The sequence below is a fragment of the Chamaea fasciata genome, unplaced genomic scaffold, assembly GCF_029207755.1.
Source record: "Chamaea fasciata isolate MVZ Bird 193981 ecotype frontalis unplaced genomic scaffold, bChaFas1.0.hap1 SCAF_1, whole genome shotgun sequence".
NCBI lineage: Eukaryota > Metazoa > Chordata > Aves > Passeriformes > Sylviidae > Chamaea > Chamaea fasciata.
The window spans coordinates 23,872,439-23,890,581 of NW_027094086.1; the positions used below are offsets into that span (position 1 = coordinate 23,872,439).

Sequence of the window (18,143 nt, forward strand, 5' to 3'; positions counted from 1 at the left end):
TTTGGTTCTGAACTCTCAAAAACAGTGAGGCAATGGCCAGCTGAATGGGAAATATTTGATGATGGCAAGTTCTCATCTTACATCCTTCAAGTGGCCTGAAAAGTATTCAGAAATAATATTCTGATATTTGTTTCTGTGTGGAGTGAAGCACTGATAATCTACTAGACAATCCTTTCCATGCCTGCTGGACTCCTATGTCCTTCTCCCTTCTAATACATTTGATTTTTGCATTGCATTTAGGTGAAGAGGAAGACAGTTCCTGTGATATGCCACATTTATGGAATTGGATACTTACATTCTCATTTCTTTTCAGGAGATCATCATCATTATACAAAGGCAAGCTCGACACCATCCATCCTGTACAGAGCTTTATCACACCCATGAGCTGTGGGCTGCCTGCAAACACTGCAGCCACAGGAGCCTGTCGCCTGCAAAAGCAACACCAACATGCACGTGTGAGTACTGCATGTACTCATCAACACAACTTTATAGACTGTGGGGTCTGTTAGGGGGCTGCAGAATGAATGGGAGTACATGAAGGTAAAATTGGGGTCTTGTTACAATTGGTGATGGTGTTGCTGTGGCAGCACTTTCCTTGCCAGGGAAAGCACAGGCCTATAGCAATATGGAGTTTGAAAGGAAGGGTTCCTGCTGGGACAAGGGCTGATGGCTGTTCTCCCCTCCTTGCAATCCACCAAGCACCATTCAGAGTGCTCCTGGAATGGATCCAAGTATTGCTTTTCTGAATGGCTGCCAACTCGAGACAAAACAAGCTTGGGAGAGATGGTAGATAGAAGGAGAAAGTACATGATATTATCTTGCAAGGGAAAGATTTGTGATTGTTGTAACTTGATCTCTGCAACATATTTCATATGTAATCTCTGATTATGTATTTCATAATCTATGAGAAAATAATGTCAGCATACAGAATAATGTCTACAGTAATTATCTTTCTGGGTTTGGTAGAATTTTTTGACTATTTGTCTTTCTGTATTAGTGAAAGAAAACAGTCTTTGTCACACTTTATTATAGACTTGGGCAACTTCTCTAGAGAAAATTCAAATTAAATTTGTATTATCAGAGAGAAGACTTTGAAAAAATATACTGTAATAATGACATTGAATTAAAATTTCAATGTGGATAGCTAAGTATATCCATAAGAAAAAAAATTTATTTTCTTTAAAAATAAGAACAGCTGCTACAAATAGGGTAGTCAAATTGCTTGTAGCTGAGTGAATCACAATTAAATTCACCATGATTAATTACGTACTTGAAGTATATGCAGACTAACATAAAAGCCATTAGGTACTTGGCATTACTCCACTTGCTGCCTTGAAGAGCTACAGCAGTGACAAACAACATACACTACTACGACAACAAGAAGACACTAATTACCAGCCTTGCCTTTTGTGAAGATGAACAGGTTGACGTTAAAAGACTATATAAATACAGAAAGTAATATTCTAAAAAAATACAGTCAAAGCTAAGTGATCTGAACACAAGGGATCTAATTTTCAGGAAACTGCAGTTCCTAATGACATAGCTTGAAATTCAATTGAATGAGGCAGAATGCACTTCTGAAACTTTTGGTGATAAGAAAAATATATCTGTGAAAATAACTTGACTTGGTATTAGCTGTGTATATGCTCAGTATGAGCTGTACAACATTGCTCCATACTTGCTGTGGTCAAAGGGGAAGTCTGAATCACCTATGTTCCTCTCCATGACAAAAGTCTATAAATCCTCACATTCAAGCATTTCATTTTATTGGCTCAGGCACATAAGATTTCAGAGTTTTTGTCCGCCACTAGCATTACAATCAACATGAATCAAATGAAAAGCTAACATGCAAAGAAGCAAGATCTAAGATCTTACTAAGATCTCCACCTCTATTTGGAAGCTAGGTCTGCAATGACATTAAACATGACTTGCTTGTGTGTTTCAGGATCTTCTCTTGTAATCCATGATAAATTCCTGTTGTTTTGGTTTTTTTTTTTAATGGGAACAATATTAAACTTAAAATATAAAATGTCTTCTCCTGGGCATTATTGAATGACTTAGCAAGGTAAAACTCAACTTGATAGAAGTAGCTCCACAGACCGCTGAGATAACAATACCCTTACAAAAGGCAGTAAAATAGAAATGTTGGACTTCATGCTTACTTTATCCATGTCATAAGCTCTACTGTATCAGGATCATAGAATTCTTGCAGCTCTGTAAGCTCTGTCATTATTCTAGGGAAAAACTGATGGAAATGTTTTTGGTTACTTACAGTTTTAAAAAATATCTATAGAGCATCTCATTATATTAAGGCCTTAAGTGACACAACACAAATGGGTTTCAACAGTTTCCCCCCTGACTGGTACTTTTACTTGAACATTTTGCAAAACTCATCTTACATTTTCTTACCTGATGGCAGGAGATCCTCTCCAAAATAAGTATATTAAACATAAGTTCCATGTCTCTATTTTATTAGAATACTTATAATTTAAAAAAATAAACAAATAGCAACAACAGCATTTATCAACATCAAGTGACCTTAAATGCATCAAAACCATAGTTCAGGTGGTCATATGCAAATGTCTATAAATAAGGGCACTGAACCAGGAAGATGATAAATCTCTCATGGTAAACCTGCTTGAGCAGGAGGGATTGATTGGACTGCTTTGACTTGATGGAAAGGTGTTATACAAGCAAGACAGGAGAGAAGAAATTTCCTAGAGGAGCCCTGGTAATGTGCCCTGGACTTGCTTCTGACTTCAGTCACTGCAGTGAAGGAAAGCACAATACATTGTGTCAAGTGGAGCATCTCAGTTTATGCTCTTGAAAAAATTTTAGGGAAAAGGAGGCATTCTGTGAAGTGAGATAGAATGCCACCTCTTTCAAACCAGGTCAGATTGCAATCCTGCATCACGGCTTCCCTACCCTGTCAGGTTTGAGGTCCTTCTTTACTGAGATGGGAGATTTTGTCAGTCCTTGAGCCACTTGGAGCATTTATCTGAAAAAGGCATGGCTGGAAACTGACCAGCCTTGAGGGCTGGAGCAGGCACAGGTTCATGCTGCTGTAAATGCTAAGTGAAAGTCACTGGATATCAGCTATTTTGGAAAAGAATAAAGTTTACAGGTTATGCCAGATTAAAGAGACAAATTACTTTGGGACAGCCACAGTGGACAGACAGAAGTGGGCGCCTGCTTTTAACTGAGAAGTTTCCACCCCCACTACCTGGACAACTCGGCTGTCAAGTGACAGCAGTTTACAGCCAGCCCAAGAACAGGTGCCATATGTTTGTGTCAGGGACAAACAGCACTGCTGTTACACATACATTGGAACTACTCCCAGAACAGAGGGATGGAAAGAGGAACTGCTACTGCCACCCCAAGGAGAATCTGCTTCACTCATCGATCACAACACCTGGAAAAACCTAGTTGGAGGAGGGACTATGCCAGACACAGTCAGAAGGCAGCCAAGCAAAAAGATGCTGAGCTATATACCTTTTATAGCCATGGTAACAGATTAGGAGTCTCAAGACATTTTTGCTGCTCTGTTACTTCTAATCAACATTCCCAAACTCAGGGATGAATTATGAACCTGGAGAGGAAACTGTTCACCACTGCTTAAAAGCAGAAGCTGGATCTGCAATGGATGAAGCCCTCTAGAGTCCAAACCCCCACACTGCTTTCATTAAAACAATCTGAAAAAGAATTACTTGGTTAACTAAACTAATTTCCTCTGTTATAATAGATTTCATAATTTTTTTGAGCAACTCTAGCTTTTTTTACAGACAGTATCTATTGCTCCATCCAAAGCATGTAAAAAGTCAGGCTACAATAGAAAATTTGGTTTCAACATAAGATAGATATTACAAAATCTGTTAAAATACTGTTGGGCAAGACCGGCTTCTATATATGAATTCTCAGACTATCCAAAGTATTTTAAAGTTGTGCCAGTATAGCAGAGGATTACATTTTATGAGACATTGCACATATTTTTTGCACTCACAGGAGCTTAAATTTTTTTTTTTTTTAATACTCTACTCCCAGTCTGTGACTTGCAATAAAGAACTAAGAATTCATTTTAAACATGGAAACATCTGTGGCTGTTCTTCACTGTATTGTAGTAGGTACACACCTCAACACAATGGTCTGCACAAAGAATTTAACTCCATTCTAATTTGATGGGAGCTTTTTAAACAGTTTATTTGCATATGGCCTCCTGTAATTTTATTTCATCTAACTTTACTCCTTCTCACTAAAACTAAGATTGAGGCAATATCCTGAGTTTTCATTTGGCAGCATTTTCTTTGTGGAATCAGTTTATACATCCAAAGCTATTATATTCAGCTTATTAAGCTGAATATAATGAAGTCTTCATTTAAATGTAATTACAATAAGTGATTGTTAAAAATTAAATTGTCAAATACCTTATACTGAAAAAAGTGAAGTTGTTTTTAAAAACAAAACATATTTTCAGTGGATGACAGCTTCAATTTCGTCACATATATTTAATTTCACTGAGTACATTTCATTATATTTGCTTATGATTTTGACTCATATTGTGCCTACATACAAAGAAAACTCCACAAAGGTACTTTTCTTACCTCTTTCCACAAGCTGAATCCAATTATGGTGGGAACTGCCATACTCAGAATAAGAGCCTAGAAAGTACATGTTAGAGAAAATAGATTATGCACCATTCTACAGCATTGAGGTGTCTGTTGATTCTACTCATACAGTAAGCAATATTTATACCTGAAACCTTAGGTGACAGTAGGTGAAACTTTGTGGTTTTCTACCAGGCAAAAAACTTTCCTCAAACAAGAATTTCCCTAATTTAGCATGGAAGGCTTCATCTGACTCACAGAAACTTTACCCTCAATTTTAGGGACAGTTAATTACTACTCAAGTAACAATGATTCCATGTGCACCTGACGAAGGGAATTGGAGAAGGTAAACACCTCACATTCAAATGCTATGAGAAAGGAAAAAACCAAGCATTTCAAACCTCTGCTCTTGTTGATGATTTTGCTCAGATTAGCATTATTGATATGCAAGACCCAGAAACCCATCTCTCAGCATGCCATCATTCCAGCTGATACAATTCTAGCCCATTCTAGCTGATAGAATTTTTGCTTTGCAAGGAGAAAGTAGTACAGAAAATGTTTGGTAAGGAATGCACACAAGGCATTCCTTTGATAATAAGGTCTAACCCATCTACTGTGTTAACAGTAAAAAAGCAGGTCTACATCACAGAAAACATGAAGCATATAAAAGAATGTGCTCACCATGTACCTGAACATACTCCTTGACTGAAAGAACACAGTCAGTGTTTCTGATATAGCAGTGTATGGTATTTTCACATGAGACATAATGAACCTCTAAGTACATTTATTCCTATAAGCCTCTTGAATTTAGGGAAAGCAATATCCTATCCCTATTTTATTAATAAAACCAATGCACAAAGCTGCTAAAAATCACACAAAGCCACTCTTGTCATATTGAGAATAAAGCTAGGGTTGGAAGCAGGGGAGTCGTTTGCTCTGTAACACAAGCTTAACTTCAGTCACAACACTTCTCTATAATGGCCATACATGAAAAAATCTTTTTCAAAGGAGTTTGACTTACAATTTCTTATGAAGCAGTTTTACTCTCAGCAGTTAAATACACCTTACTACACCCTTTTAAGACCCATTTCTCAGTGAAAAAAAGCTTATATGTCTTCCCTGTGCACCCGTACTTTTTCATCTGCATTCCTCCTAAAAAGTGCATGACCTTTTTGACCAATCCCAACTAGGTAAGACAGAGAGACTGAGGTCTCAAAGATTTGTTAAAAGAAGATGATAAGAGTGAAAGGGAGATGAAGACAGCTCTGCTTTTTATGAGGAAAGGTTGTAGTGAAAACACAACTTTATCACCAGCTACCAGAGAACATGTGAAACTAAAAATGAAAGACATGGAAAAAGCAGACCACATGCAATCCACTGCTCACAAAACAACCTGTTGTTTTCATGGGTTCTTTCATGGGTCTGAGGTAGTAATTGTCGTTTGCAAAGCTATATGCTTGCTAGCTGCATTTTCCAAGACTTTGGCAACAGCAACTCACCAGCAGTATTGGGTGCACAGCTTTCAGTCGAAGCCACTTGAAAAGCGTCATCCAGAGTTCAGGAGAGCACACACCAAATGCAGCAAGCATGCAAACATAAGGTGTCCATAGATATTTCATTCTGAAAAACACTGCAATAACTTAGTTGGGACCCTGTGTATGCCTCTGTACTCCAACTACTATAAAAACATTCAGATTTTTTTCTTATGTCAAACAGTCTGGATGCTCAAACAATCTGAGGTCAGCTTTGATGGCACTGGAGGGTAAACCAAGGAAATCTCTAGCAGAAGAGCTGGCACCTGATTATCTGCTGTGAGATGGAGGAGCAAGACCCAAGGTAAAAAAATGACAAAATCCTTCACAGAGTTCATGGGAGGATGAAAGAAAAACAGAGAATAGTAGTCACTTGGCTGTTGTGTTTTTCCAGCCAAGAAGGGATAAAAAGCAGCTATTTGGCAAACTGTACAGAAAATGTACTATAAGAGAGTTCCTGAAAAAAGGAAAGGGAAATATTTAATTAACAATTTATGATTTGCTGGTGCTGTCCTCCTCTTAAGGGTAGACTAGTCAGCTTAGAACAACTACAGGATAACACAACAGTCTGCTCACTTTAAGCAGTATTTATGAATATTTAGATTTTAGGATGAGGAGCCTAATAACAACAAAAGCTTGACATCTGATTAAGCTGAGAAACAAGATTAGAACAATAATGTCTTCCAAACATCAGCGTCTCTAGCTTTAAGGACTAACACAATACTTTTGAAATTAGTTCTGCTACTGCTTTAACATGTCAAGCAAAGGTAGACTTCGTGGTAGTCTACACACAAGAGAGGGATAAGAAATCTTCCATGTCCCAATATTCCAGGACTATTCTGTTCATCCAAATACAACACAAGCTCTTGCTAAAAATAATTACAGCACAGTTCTACACTTAAATACCATTTAAAAACTGATTAAAATGTGATTCAATTGATGTCTTGGATCTTGGCTGCATTAAAGTTTGGAAAACATGTTAAAGAGACCAAGCACACGTGTTCATATAACCATATCCAAATTATAGCCAAAATTACCTTTGACTACTCCTAAGTAGTGTCACTATATGCCAAAATTATTTCCGAAAAAGGGTGAATTTCAAAGCATATCATGTCCAGTAAGGAACTCTGCTGCTTTCAAAAGAGATACGTCAAAATCAGACTTACCCTTCCAAACACATCGCTAGACAACCAAGCAAAATTGTGTGAATTACATGATAAACTATTTCTGGCCTCTCTCCAATTCGACCATCCTCAAGTTTAACTGTCTCTTTCAGTGGTTCACCACTGCAGATGGAGAAAATGAGACATCATTTAATCCAGATATTACCCCAGGAAAAGGTGCCAATAAAAATACTTTAAAGTCAGCAGTGTACTGAGATCATTCCATATCATGGCATATAATATTGTTGCATTGTTTACTTGCTCTTTGTACTTGATCAATGACCTATCAGTACCCACTGTCCCTTGTTTTAGATTGCAACCTCTCTGGAGCAATGGCTGTAAATTAATACAATGGGGTGGCTGCCTATGACCATAAATCTTACTTTAAGGTAATTCAGCACCATGAGAAAGTCTAATTTAAGAGCATGTACACTCTACAAACATTTAGACAAATCATGCTGAACACACATTTTAAGTTCCTTCATACCATTAACTTGGTAAAGAATTATGGAATCTGTAGGATAATTGTGCATGGAATGTGTGCACAACAAAGATAACGAAAGTAGCTTTTAGTCACATTATTATAAATTATGGTGATGTATTAAATAAAAATATATTATAAATAAAAATCAAAGCCAAAATCTTGCAATGAAAGGTTTTCTACTAACAAGACAGCAAGGCACAGAATACTTAACAATTCTTTCTACTATGATGTGATTTCAGGTTACATTTTTATAATAAGCTTCCTTATAAAAATTAGAAAAAATATTTTGATATTATTAACTCTTCAAAAATAAATTTAAAAAGAGGGACAAGGTTTATTTTAAGCTTTTCTTTAAAAAGGTATTGGACATAGTGTATTTATTACAAAGTAATAAATAGTTATTTCAACCACTAACAAACGGTAAGAAGTTCACTCCATTGTTCTGAATATCCTATTACACATCCAACCTGACAAACATTTTCATTTATAGCAGCATAAGCTTTATCTGTTAGAAGCCTTCATCCTTGAAATAAATCTATTGATTTTTGCGGCAGACAAGTGAGAAATTTGTTCCAGTATCTGAGCAGTTACACCATTCATCTTCTACCAGGAAGAGATAATTTCCTAACCACTGAGTTTCCAAGACAAGTTATGCTAGGATCTACAGTGTTTGTATTCTTGGTCTTTTTACAAAGACAGTTGCACTATCCCTTCTCTCAAGGGAACTGTGAATCACTGTGAAACTGAAACTAATTGAGCCAGTTTTACTTCAGATCTGTTCCAAGCAGCAAAGGCTAGTGGACCTTATCACAGTAAATAAGTGTTTTTAAAAAACAACAGTGAAGCATTAGAAACCCAAAGTCCACTCAGCTCCACCCATCTCATCTTTCTCAACATGTAAACTTCAAAAAAACCCAAAACCCCAAATCCAAAACAGAAAAACAAATTCTAGCAACAATTAGATAACTTTGCTGTTGGAAGGAGAATTACAGATATAACATCTTTCTCTGTCAGTGGGAAGAGACAAATACATCAGCAAACATTAGCTAGAGGTCTGAAGGAACTGCACCTGCAGGGAAACAAACCAATGACAACTCCCTGTCCTGACAGGAGGGATGCTCAAGAAAAGACTTTTCACTAAAAGTCCTCCTCACTAAAAGATTTTTCTTTAGGAGGCTCTGGTGGGTCTTCCCACTGGCGCTTGCACATTGACAAGCTCAATGGTACAACAAACTTTGTTGCAACAAACATAATGATCATTCCCTGAGGCATCTAGGAGCCTCTTATTTTAAACTTATTTTTCATACAATCAAGTTACTTACCAAATTCTCCTAAAAATGACCTGAGTTACAGAAAAAAGGCAGATAATTAATACTAAAATATAAAAAGGCAACAGTGATGACTGTGTTAGTCGCAAAAAAAAGTCTTGGGAGGGTGCCTGAAGAGATTCTTGACAAAGGAGCCAATTCATTGTAAAATTCCTAGTAAGGCAAAAACATTCAATTAAAAACAGTAACAATATCCCATAGATTAGAAAAAAAACCCCCAACAACCCAGCACAAAACAATCACAGTTTAACCTATTCATGTCACAGGAAATTACTTGAAATTCATCTTTGAAGAATTATCTTTTTTTCTTTTGAAACTGCTTTGAAAATACTCTTTGGAGTAACTGTCAAAAGTTTATCTTCCCAAAAAGTATCTGTGATCTGAAGAGACAAGACTACAAGTCCGTTATATTACAAAAGCCCAACCTCCCATATAACTCCATTACGGGGACCAAAAGAATCTTGTTGTCACAGTGGATTAAGATTTTAGAGATATTGATACAAGAAGGTATGCTTGTCCTCATTCCAAACAAGGAGATGAAGAAGGGGAAGTGGTCATCTGAGATCACAAAGAAACCTGAGGCGCTGCCAGGAATAAAATCCTTGATGTTGAAATTCTAGTTCTGTAGCTGAAGCCACTTGATCATTCTTCTTTCTCAGTTAGCAAGCAGGAAGATAATACACTATGCCAAGAAGTACTGTCAGTGTGTATTCTCAGCTGGAAGTGGTGCAGCGTGGTGGGGCTGTGAATGCATTCTTGTCTTACTTTGTTTTGTTTTGCCCCCTGTTCATTTTCTCCCAAGGGAAGACTAGAGAACAGAACCACTTTCAATTAGACAGAATCAGTTTATAGGTTAACAGCTGGGCATGTCCAAACTGGCCTTAAAAGACAGATCTTGAAGCTCTTGTGCTGCAAATCATGATTTCAATACACAGCTACACAGTGTTCCAGGCATAAAGGCACCCAGTTTGTCTCAATCTCTGGCTTCATTGCAGAGTCTGACAGCCTGAAAAGTGACATTTAGCAAGGCCCCAGGGGGAAAAAAGGAAAATCCATTAATACCTGGGAGCTGAATAAACTGAAATCCTGATCAGGAGTCCTTTCTTTTCTTCAAAACACTTAAGAATGGGTATGTGTGTGTGTTAAACAATGCATCGTAGTCAACGTCACTGCATCTTGTCTTCCAAAACTTCCCCAACAGCTTCAGTTGGGTGTGATGTCATTTTCCACTTGTTCCCCTGAAAGGCTGTGAAGTAGTTTTTTGTAAGAGAGATGCAGTTCTTCAGAGAGAGCTCCAATTTCTGCACAGAATTAAGTCTTGGCTTGGGTCCAGGAGTGTGTCCGTCCATACTAACACTCCATTGGAAGTTTTCCAGAAAATCTGTTGCCATGACATCTTGCAGTCCAACATCCAACTCTTTTACAGATACTCATGTTTTTTCTTAGAATCACAACAATTCCCTCTGACTTTCAAGATACCTCTTGTCCTAATTTATTCCAAAACATACAAGGGGGCTTAGGGGTACTCACAACCCAAGCCTTTTTTGAGGTAGTGTCAATAGTTCACGACTCTTTCCAAAGCCCTCTTTTCCAGGCTATAAAAAGCACATATTGCCACCTGTACCCTATGATCTTTGCTTTCAAGTCTTTTTAAAAACACTAGACAGGGTACAGAAAGTTTTAACTCTTCAACATCACAAGAGAAAAAAAAATCCATTAAATGCTTTCACCCCAAGGCATGAAAAATATTGAAGTACCTCAGAAACCTCAGTTCCCTAAGTAAATTCTGCATGTGCATTTTTTTTATTTCAATCTTAAAAATAGACAACAAATAACTAAACTATTTCCCTAGCTCCACTATAAGATTCTCACAAGCCACTGAAATGTTACACTTCTCAGAGCAGTTTCAAAAGTCTGAATATCTTGGGAGGTGTAAAGAGTTTAAATAAACTTACTTAGTTGTGTTTAAGCCAAGTTTTACTTCAATGAACTTCAGCAAATGCTCATTTTCTTTATGAGGAATGAACATCTGAAAATTAATTTAGCAGAGAAAAATCATACAAAATATTGGAAACAGCTTTCACATGGTCATTCAGACTGCAAAATGTCAGGTAATGATCAACTATCCAAGATTTAGTCAGAACTAACAAAATGGATTAAGTGCACTAATTAAAGTACTGGTATAGGATTCTAAACCTTCACTTCAATCAACCTATATTTAGGGCTCCCTTGAGAATGCTATTACCTTCATGCCATTCCCATACCACAACAGGAGGGCAAGTGAAAAGCTGACAATAACTTGTCAAAAGACTACTAAGCACTGTAAAAAGGATCATGGAAAACAGACACAGACTTACTCCAAAGCAAGCCTAAGAGTGCTGTGCTTGGCTCCACTAGAAAACAGGACTGCAGCTGAGCAAAAGTCATGAGCATTTGTAATCTTCACACAGATTGTCTGAGCTGCCTGAAGTTCTGTAACTTATTCATAACTGTAATTTAACTCATATTTTTTAAGGTTAGATTTTCCTGGAGATACATCAAGGCTAGCCGTTCTGAATGGCACAAGAAAATAATTAGATGAGCGTTCTTTCAAGCCTTCTAGGGTTCAGTAGTTTCTCTACTTTTAAGTCAATACTGTTAATTACCACAACCATGGTAAGTTTGAGACATAGAAGAAAAGCACAATAATATGTGTAAAAAGCCAGCACAAGAGGGAACTGCTAATCAGAATACAAGACCAGGCTAAAATCCACTGTGTAATCTCAACCCCTAACTGACCCCCACACAAAGTGAAAGCCTCTATTCCCATGTTTTACTTGAAATGTAATTGAAAATTAATATCTACCCTAAGACTACTTATACTTATTCCTTGCTCATTGTGTCACCATGCACAAGAATATTGTTTTAATATTTAGACTAGACTGTAGAGGCCACTCAAGTTGTAACAAACCCCGTATCTATAAAATAGACAAGATGTCTTTTGTAGAGTATTTCTACACTGTTTCAACCCAAAAGACCAAAACCCCAACAAGACCAAGCTGTTTGAGTTGCTACAAAATTACTCAAATTTTAGTACTCATACTAACTATGAATTAAGCTATGAACTATCATATCAATAAGATAAGCAACACTTCAAAAGATTTTTTAAAGATACATCTGCAATTCTCCATTTAGATTCTGAAATTAAAATAATTTCTTACCTTTAATAAGAAGTTTAGTGTCACTGCTACTGTAAGTACCAAATAAATATACATTATTTTCAGCAATCTTGACACAAATGTACTTTTTTTCATATTCATCTGCAAAAATATTTAAAGAATGCAGTTATCATTTGGAGTTCAGTTTAAATTTTAAAACTACACTCAGGGTTAGGAGAAAGTCTAGTTACCTGAAGGGATTTGGAGAGCATTAAAGCTACTACAAGACTCAGTAATGGTGACACTAGTAAGGCTGAATTTTCAAATTGCAGAAGGTACCCCCCAATGAGAGAAAACAGGTAGATTCTGTATACCTCATGCACCTGTTGAAGAAAAAGATAAAACAATAAAATAAAACTACAGTGGATATAAATCCTGCTTTTTAGAGCAGTAGATAGCTCAGCCATTCTTCTGTTAATCAGGGGATTAAGAGATCTCAATCCTTCAATCACGAGTCTAGCAAGGTACCATTTGGCTCTGGAAAGAATTGCACATGAAAATGAGCCTGGTCAGCCTCAGTAACTACTGGGCAATTACTTCACAAGAATCCTGTAAAAATGCCAGAAGCAGGAGTATTTTACCAGGTTTCCCCATTCATTAACACCTCCCTGTGATGCAGCACAAAGCAGTAACTACAAGGCACCAGTAAGAACACACAACTTGTGACAGAGCCCACCTGCAAATAGGTGCTTTCCTTGCCCTCAAAATAACTTGTTCATTAACCTGTCTCAGGAATACTCAGACTATTATTAATACTTGCTGTTATTTACTATTTGATAAACAGATCTTATAAACCTTGATGCTTGATTCTTCAGACTTTTACCAAAACACCCATCTTTTCCCTTATACACTCTGCTTTAAACTACAATAGATCAAACATTTCCCACTGCTGAGGAACAAAATAAAAAGACACTGAAAGAAGGTGGGAAGAATTAGAATTGCATGCAGTTTGATATCTAATAAAACCAGAAGGCACGCCTGTACAAAGGAGCATATGTACAACTGCAACAGACAGAATAAAAATGCCTTATTGTTGCAACATTTCTAAGAACCATTTTGCAGAATAAATTTAAATACTTCCTTGTATTGAAAAATCAATTTGCCTTCAACAGCTGTCTAGTCTATTTATTGGCAAATCAGTGCAGGACAGGCCACGGAGGGTGAAAATAAGCCCTTTAACTGCACAGAGCCAACAGAGCACTTCTTTGGTCTGCCCACCCTGCTGTGAATAAGAGAAAGAAAAGAGGCAGCTATGTCAAAATGGAGGAGTATCATTCATCACTCTTTTAGCTCTCCAAGGATGTTTCAGGTCTCAGAAGCTTTGTTTAGCTTCTATCCCAACACAGCAGTCCAAGAGAGACTCAGTTTAAAGTTGTTTTATTCTTCTGATGGATATCACATGCACTTCAGCTGGGCCCAGGCTGCAAGACACTCATCCCTCAGTCCCTTGTGCCCTCTGGAGCTCCTGACCAGTATCAATGGCAGGCACCTCAGAGCCTGCCTCTAAGTCCCCAACTATCAGAAGGCTGAAAAGTTCCAATACCTTCTCTGTCTGTGCTAGGGCAAAGCTGTCTAGCAGGAAAAGAGAAACAGCCTGGACAAACAGGAGATAATGACTGTATTCCCACATCATCATGAAGGTATATGTTGAAGCATTCACCAAAAGATAACAAAACTTCTAGAAGAAAAAAAGAAAAGAAGAAGCATTAATTTTGTACCCAAGCATGACTGTCACCAAGTAACTGAGAGGTCATTAAACTATGGAAATTATTTATTATTTTGGAAAACAATTAAAATAATGACTTCAAATGTGCTTAACTTTCAGATGGAAGAAAGTAATTACTGAAATATTCAGAAACATTTCAAGCCAATCAGAAGAAACGTTTTAGAGAGAGAGTCAGGGTAAGAAAGAAACAACCATCTTCTTCAAGAGAAACAGTTTACATGAGATAAATTCTGCCTCGGTTTATTTAAAAAAAAAAAAAAAGCAGCACATGGCCCATTACCACACTGTCCTCTCTGAATCCTCCTGGGGGCATAAGAAGGTAGGGAACAAACTGCTTAGCAAAAAACTGCACATGCCTAGGTGACATCCAACTGGCTCTTTTGAAAAGAAACAAAACATCTACTGTTTTCTGCCCAGAAGGGCAACAATAGCAGAAGTAACTACCCTAGAGTAGTTTTACCAGCAGCTCTTTATTAAGAAACTGATTTTGCTTTACCTCAGCAGAACAGTTTAGGTTCTTTTTTAAATAGCCTGTGAGAGCTGCTACTTGACATGCAAAATACGGCAAAGCCCAATTTTCTCTTGATGGTATGGAGTAATCAATTCTTGTTGTATCTGTCCTAGAATAAAGTACAAAGAAACAAAAATATTAAAATATTAATGCAACAAAAAAAATCAAGGAAAGCCTAAATGTCACTTCCAGTTGTAAAAGTGGCCTTGCAAGCAAACTTTTCCTTATTTTGGTGCGTAGTAACACTGACACAATTTTGATGTTGATACAGTTCACAAATTTATTAACAGCATGGAAGGCCCAATCTTTACTCATCTATTTAGCAGGTTTCCATGTTAGCTGGCATTTATAGGACTGAAGCCAAAAAGCATCTGCCTCGGGCCTTTTCCGACCTGCAATGAAAATCAGCTCCTAGCTGAGAGAAAAGACTCTTTTCAGTTCTCATACAATATGTTTTAAACAAGTGATTTAGGCAGCTGTGCACAACATACTTAGGATACAAAGTGGTGCTTCCTCAAAGCAGCAGCAGCAAATATTTTGTCTACAGGAAAAAATTCTGCCCAGCAAAACAAGAGATTAAAGATGGATGGGGAGCATGCAGGGTTTTCTCATGGAATGACTTGACAGTATCCACACAATTAGAGGTGTAGGTGAAAGTGTTAAAGTGCTAAAGTGACTCAGAAGCACAAGCTACGCTTTCAAATGTGATCAAAGGCATCAGTCTCAGAGGTGCATAGTCTTCTTTGTGTCTACTATGCCTTTAAAAAGCAACCTCAAGCTCCTTTATCATTTAGGTATTTAAAAGCATCACCTTTCATTTTTTCCTCTGAAGCCTCTTACAGAGGCATATTCGGAGCTTTTTCAACTACTAAACCTTTCATTTTGTTGACACTGTTTAATCTTATTCACTGTTGAAAAAAATTACATATTTATTCCTACTTTCCACTGTTCACACGAGCTCGATGAACAGTATTTTCAGCTACTAATCACAGATTCTGTCATGATGACTTCAGACTCCTAGAAGATGCTTCCCAACAGTTCAACTTTAAAGGTATATCTCCAACATTTTGCTCCATAGTTCTTTCATTTCAAGTGCTCTCAAGTTCACAGAAAGCCCCAGAGCTCCATGGTGACAAACCAAGAGCATGAACGTAGGTTTTCACTGTCCAAATGAGGCTCCCTATTATTGTGGTGCTTCATAAGGGGAAGGGGAATTCCAAGTGAATTGTTTTAAAATAAAAAAATCTTGATATTAGGATCATCTAAGAAAAATCCACTATGCAGAAAAACCCACTACAAAAAGAAGACTCAAAAAACAAATATTCTTAAAAAAAAAAAGCACTTCATAATTTCTTTCTATGCCACTGGACAACTGTCACAATATTTAGAGCTGGCCAGTTCCAGACTGCAGTTCTATTTTACAGCTGTTTTGAACATTTGTCTTCATTCTTCATCAGCACAAAACTAAATCTTCTGAGAAATATTTTTGAAAAATAAAATTGTGTGCTAATACTTCCGTATTCACACATATATAAAGTCAGTTCAACTGGTAATGTGGATGGTTTGGACAACAGGAGGCCTTTCCATTAAAAAAATCATCATGAGAGTCAATTAATCTCTTGGAAATGTTTTCTATTCACCATAAGATTTTGCTCTCACAGTGAGAACACAAAGCTTTATAAAAGCATTTCAATCCACTAATTAAAATCACTTCAATCCACTAGTATTTTAAAAAGCCTTATTGACAAACTAGATTGTATAAAGATGTTTTTCTTACCTGTTAATAATGAACCATGCTACAGTCAGCATTCCTGCCAGCCAAGTCCCACTCATAACCCAACTGGTTACAAACAATGCAGTCACATAAATTCCCTGCAGTCCAAAAACTATACCAATGTAGAAATACACTGGTTCAATAACTTCCTGAAATTACAAATAAAAACGAAGAGACATAGTGGCAACTGAGCTGAAGCTGGAAATTATTACTATTTACAATTTGTTATTGCTAACAATGTGCTAGGTGCTTTACAAACAGGTAAGAGACGCCTCCTATTCTAGAAAAGTACTGGGCATGCTTTCATTTGGGGCTCAGGAAGAACAAAGCAGTGTGAATTAAGTGCACACTTCAGGACTCAGCTTGCCAGTGCCATGATTTTAGAATTTGCTTTAGCTTGAACGCTCTATGTGTCAGATTTAATAAATCTGTGCTGCAGTGGGATATAAAGTTCAAAGGACTACTAGAAGAAGTTATAAAAGGAAAGAACTTGAAGAAGTAAAGATGTGGCAAAAATGGTTCTAAAATAAGTAAATAATAAAAAAGGGAAAATAATGAGAGTATCCAAGTATGCAGCATAAGCAGAACAAAGCCTGAGAGAGTGGAGTGGAAACTGACAAAAGGTTAATCTACAGAAGTGCTTTTCCCTGTGAGAATGGGCAGACAGATACCATTATAACAGACTTCTGTACTCCAAAGGAGTTACTTTCCTGTTGGATAGCACAGATACTCCTGAATTTTTTAAGCAGTTTGTAGAAGTAAAGAATAACAGAAAACGTTAGTGTTAAACCCCCAGAATCCTATCAGAATTGAGGAGAGCCTGGACCTGGTGAGAGCCTTAGCTCAATTCATTCAACAAAAAATTGTTTTGTTTTTGTGTACACTGGATACAGCACAGAAAGTCTCATACACACATACACAGATATAACCACAGTGAAAGTACAGAAAATAGGAGAAATGCACATACTTCGCTACCAGATGCTTGATATAAAACACTGGCAATCAACTCTGGGTACAAAGTCATTTGCTGGACCGCATTTATGGTCTTCAGTGATATTGTCTTATTGTTGTGTGTCAACTCATAAACACCTACAGACAAAAAAGAAAAATATTATTCTTGGAATCACTTACTACTGCTGCTCCTAAAAGACACCAAAGTGTATTCAAAGGTAGGGGGAAACAGATTTGATCATTAAAGCTACTGACGGATTCACCACACCTCGTTTTAAAGGAAGGAGAATTTCTGTGTTAGATGCCATTCCACCTACTGATCTGGCTATAAAGTTATTACCCTTTTTTCATCTAGTCTTTAAATAGAAGGCCCAAAACTAATCATCTGAAGCACATTCTTTTCAGTGACACACTGATGCAGTCCTGGAACTACTTGCCAATAGATCACCTTCACAGGAAGATCATAAGGAGTGAGACAGCTCTAATAGGGATGAGCAGGATGTATTAAACCCATCTCCAGAAGGACATCAGGTATGATGGCCTCATCATCCCTTTCAGCTCTGAGTTTCTGACGTTTCTAAGAATCATTCACCAAACATGATGTGCCTTTCTGCGGGGTTAAGATGGAATTGAAGCTGCCATACTTGAAGGATCATTCCAAAATGTTTTAAATAAAGAAAAGACTTGTCAATACTTAGGACCATAGAGGGAAGAGCAAAAACAATCCAAATCGAGATATGGGGGAGAACAAAAGACCCAAAAACAACGCAAAAGTCAAACCATACAACTGTTTCCACCTCTGAGCATATCTTGGTGCATGGTCTGCAGCTGGTCCTCTGCAGGCCAAACCAGGTCTTTCAGGACTTACAACTGGGT

The 18,143-nt window shown here is 37.3% G+C and overlaps 1 protein-coding gene across 4 annotated transcripts in view; it reads right to left on the reverse strand.

Moving 5' to 3' along the window:
* DPY19L4 (dpy-19 like 4) overlaps positions 1 to 18,143 on the reverse strand; it is a 32,936-nt gene that overhangs the window by 8,023 nt on the left and 6,770 nt on the right. For 3 of the 4 annotated variants that reach the window (XM_066178531.1, XM_066178550.1, XM_066178541.1), the window contains exons 5-17: positions 17,284 to 17,405; positions 16,320 to 16,465; positions 14,528 to 14,651; positions 13,849 to 13,983; positions 12,497 to 12,628; positions 12,309 to 12,407; positions 11,064 to 11,137; positions 9,103 to 9,261; positions 7,300 to 7,419; positions 6,101 to 6,221; positions 4,599 to 4,655; positions 2,163 to 2,245; positions 296 to 428 (exon numbers count right to left, since the gene is read on the reverse strand). In XM_066178531.1, the coding sequence (XP_066034628.1) occupies positions 296 to 428; positions 2,163 to 2,245; positions 4,599 to 4,655; positions 6,101 to 6,221; positions 7,300 to 7,419; positions 9,103 to 9,261; positions 11,064 to 11,137; positions 12,309 to 12,407; positions 12,497 to 12,628; positions 13,849 to 13,983; positions 14,528 to 14,651; positions 16,320 to 16,465; positions 17,284 to 17,405 (1,505 nt within the window). The remainder of the gene's footprint in view (positions 1 to 295; positions 429 to 2,162; positions 2,246 to 4,598; positions 4,656 to 6,100; positions 6,222 to 7,299; positions 7,420 to 9,102; positions 9,262 to 11,063; positions 11,138 to 12,308; positions 12,408 to 12,496; positions 12,629 to 13,848; positions 13,984 to 14,527; positions 14,652 to 16,319; positions 16,466 to 17,283; positions 17,406 to 18,143) is intronic. The other variant, XM_066178559.1, reaches the window with a different exon arrangement.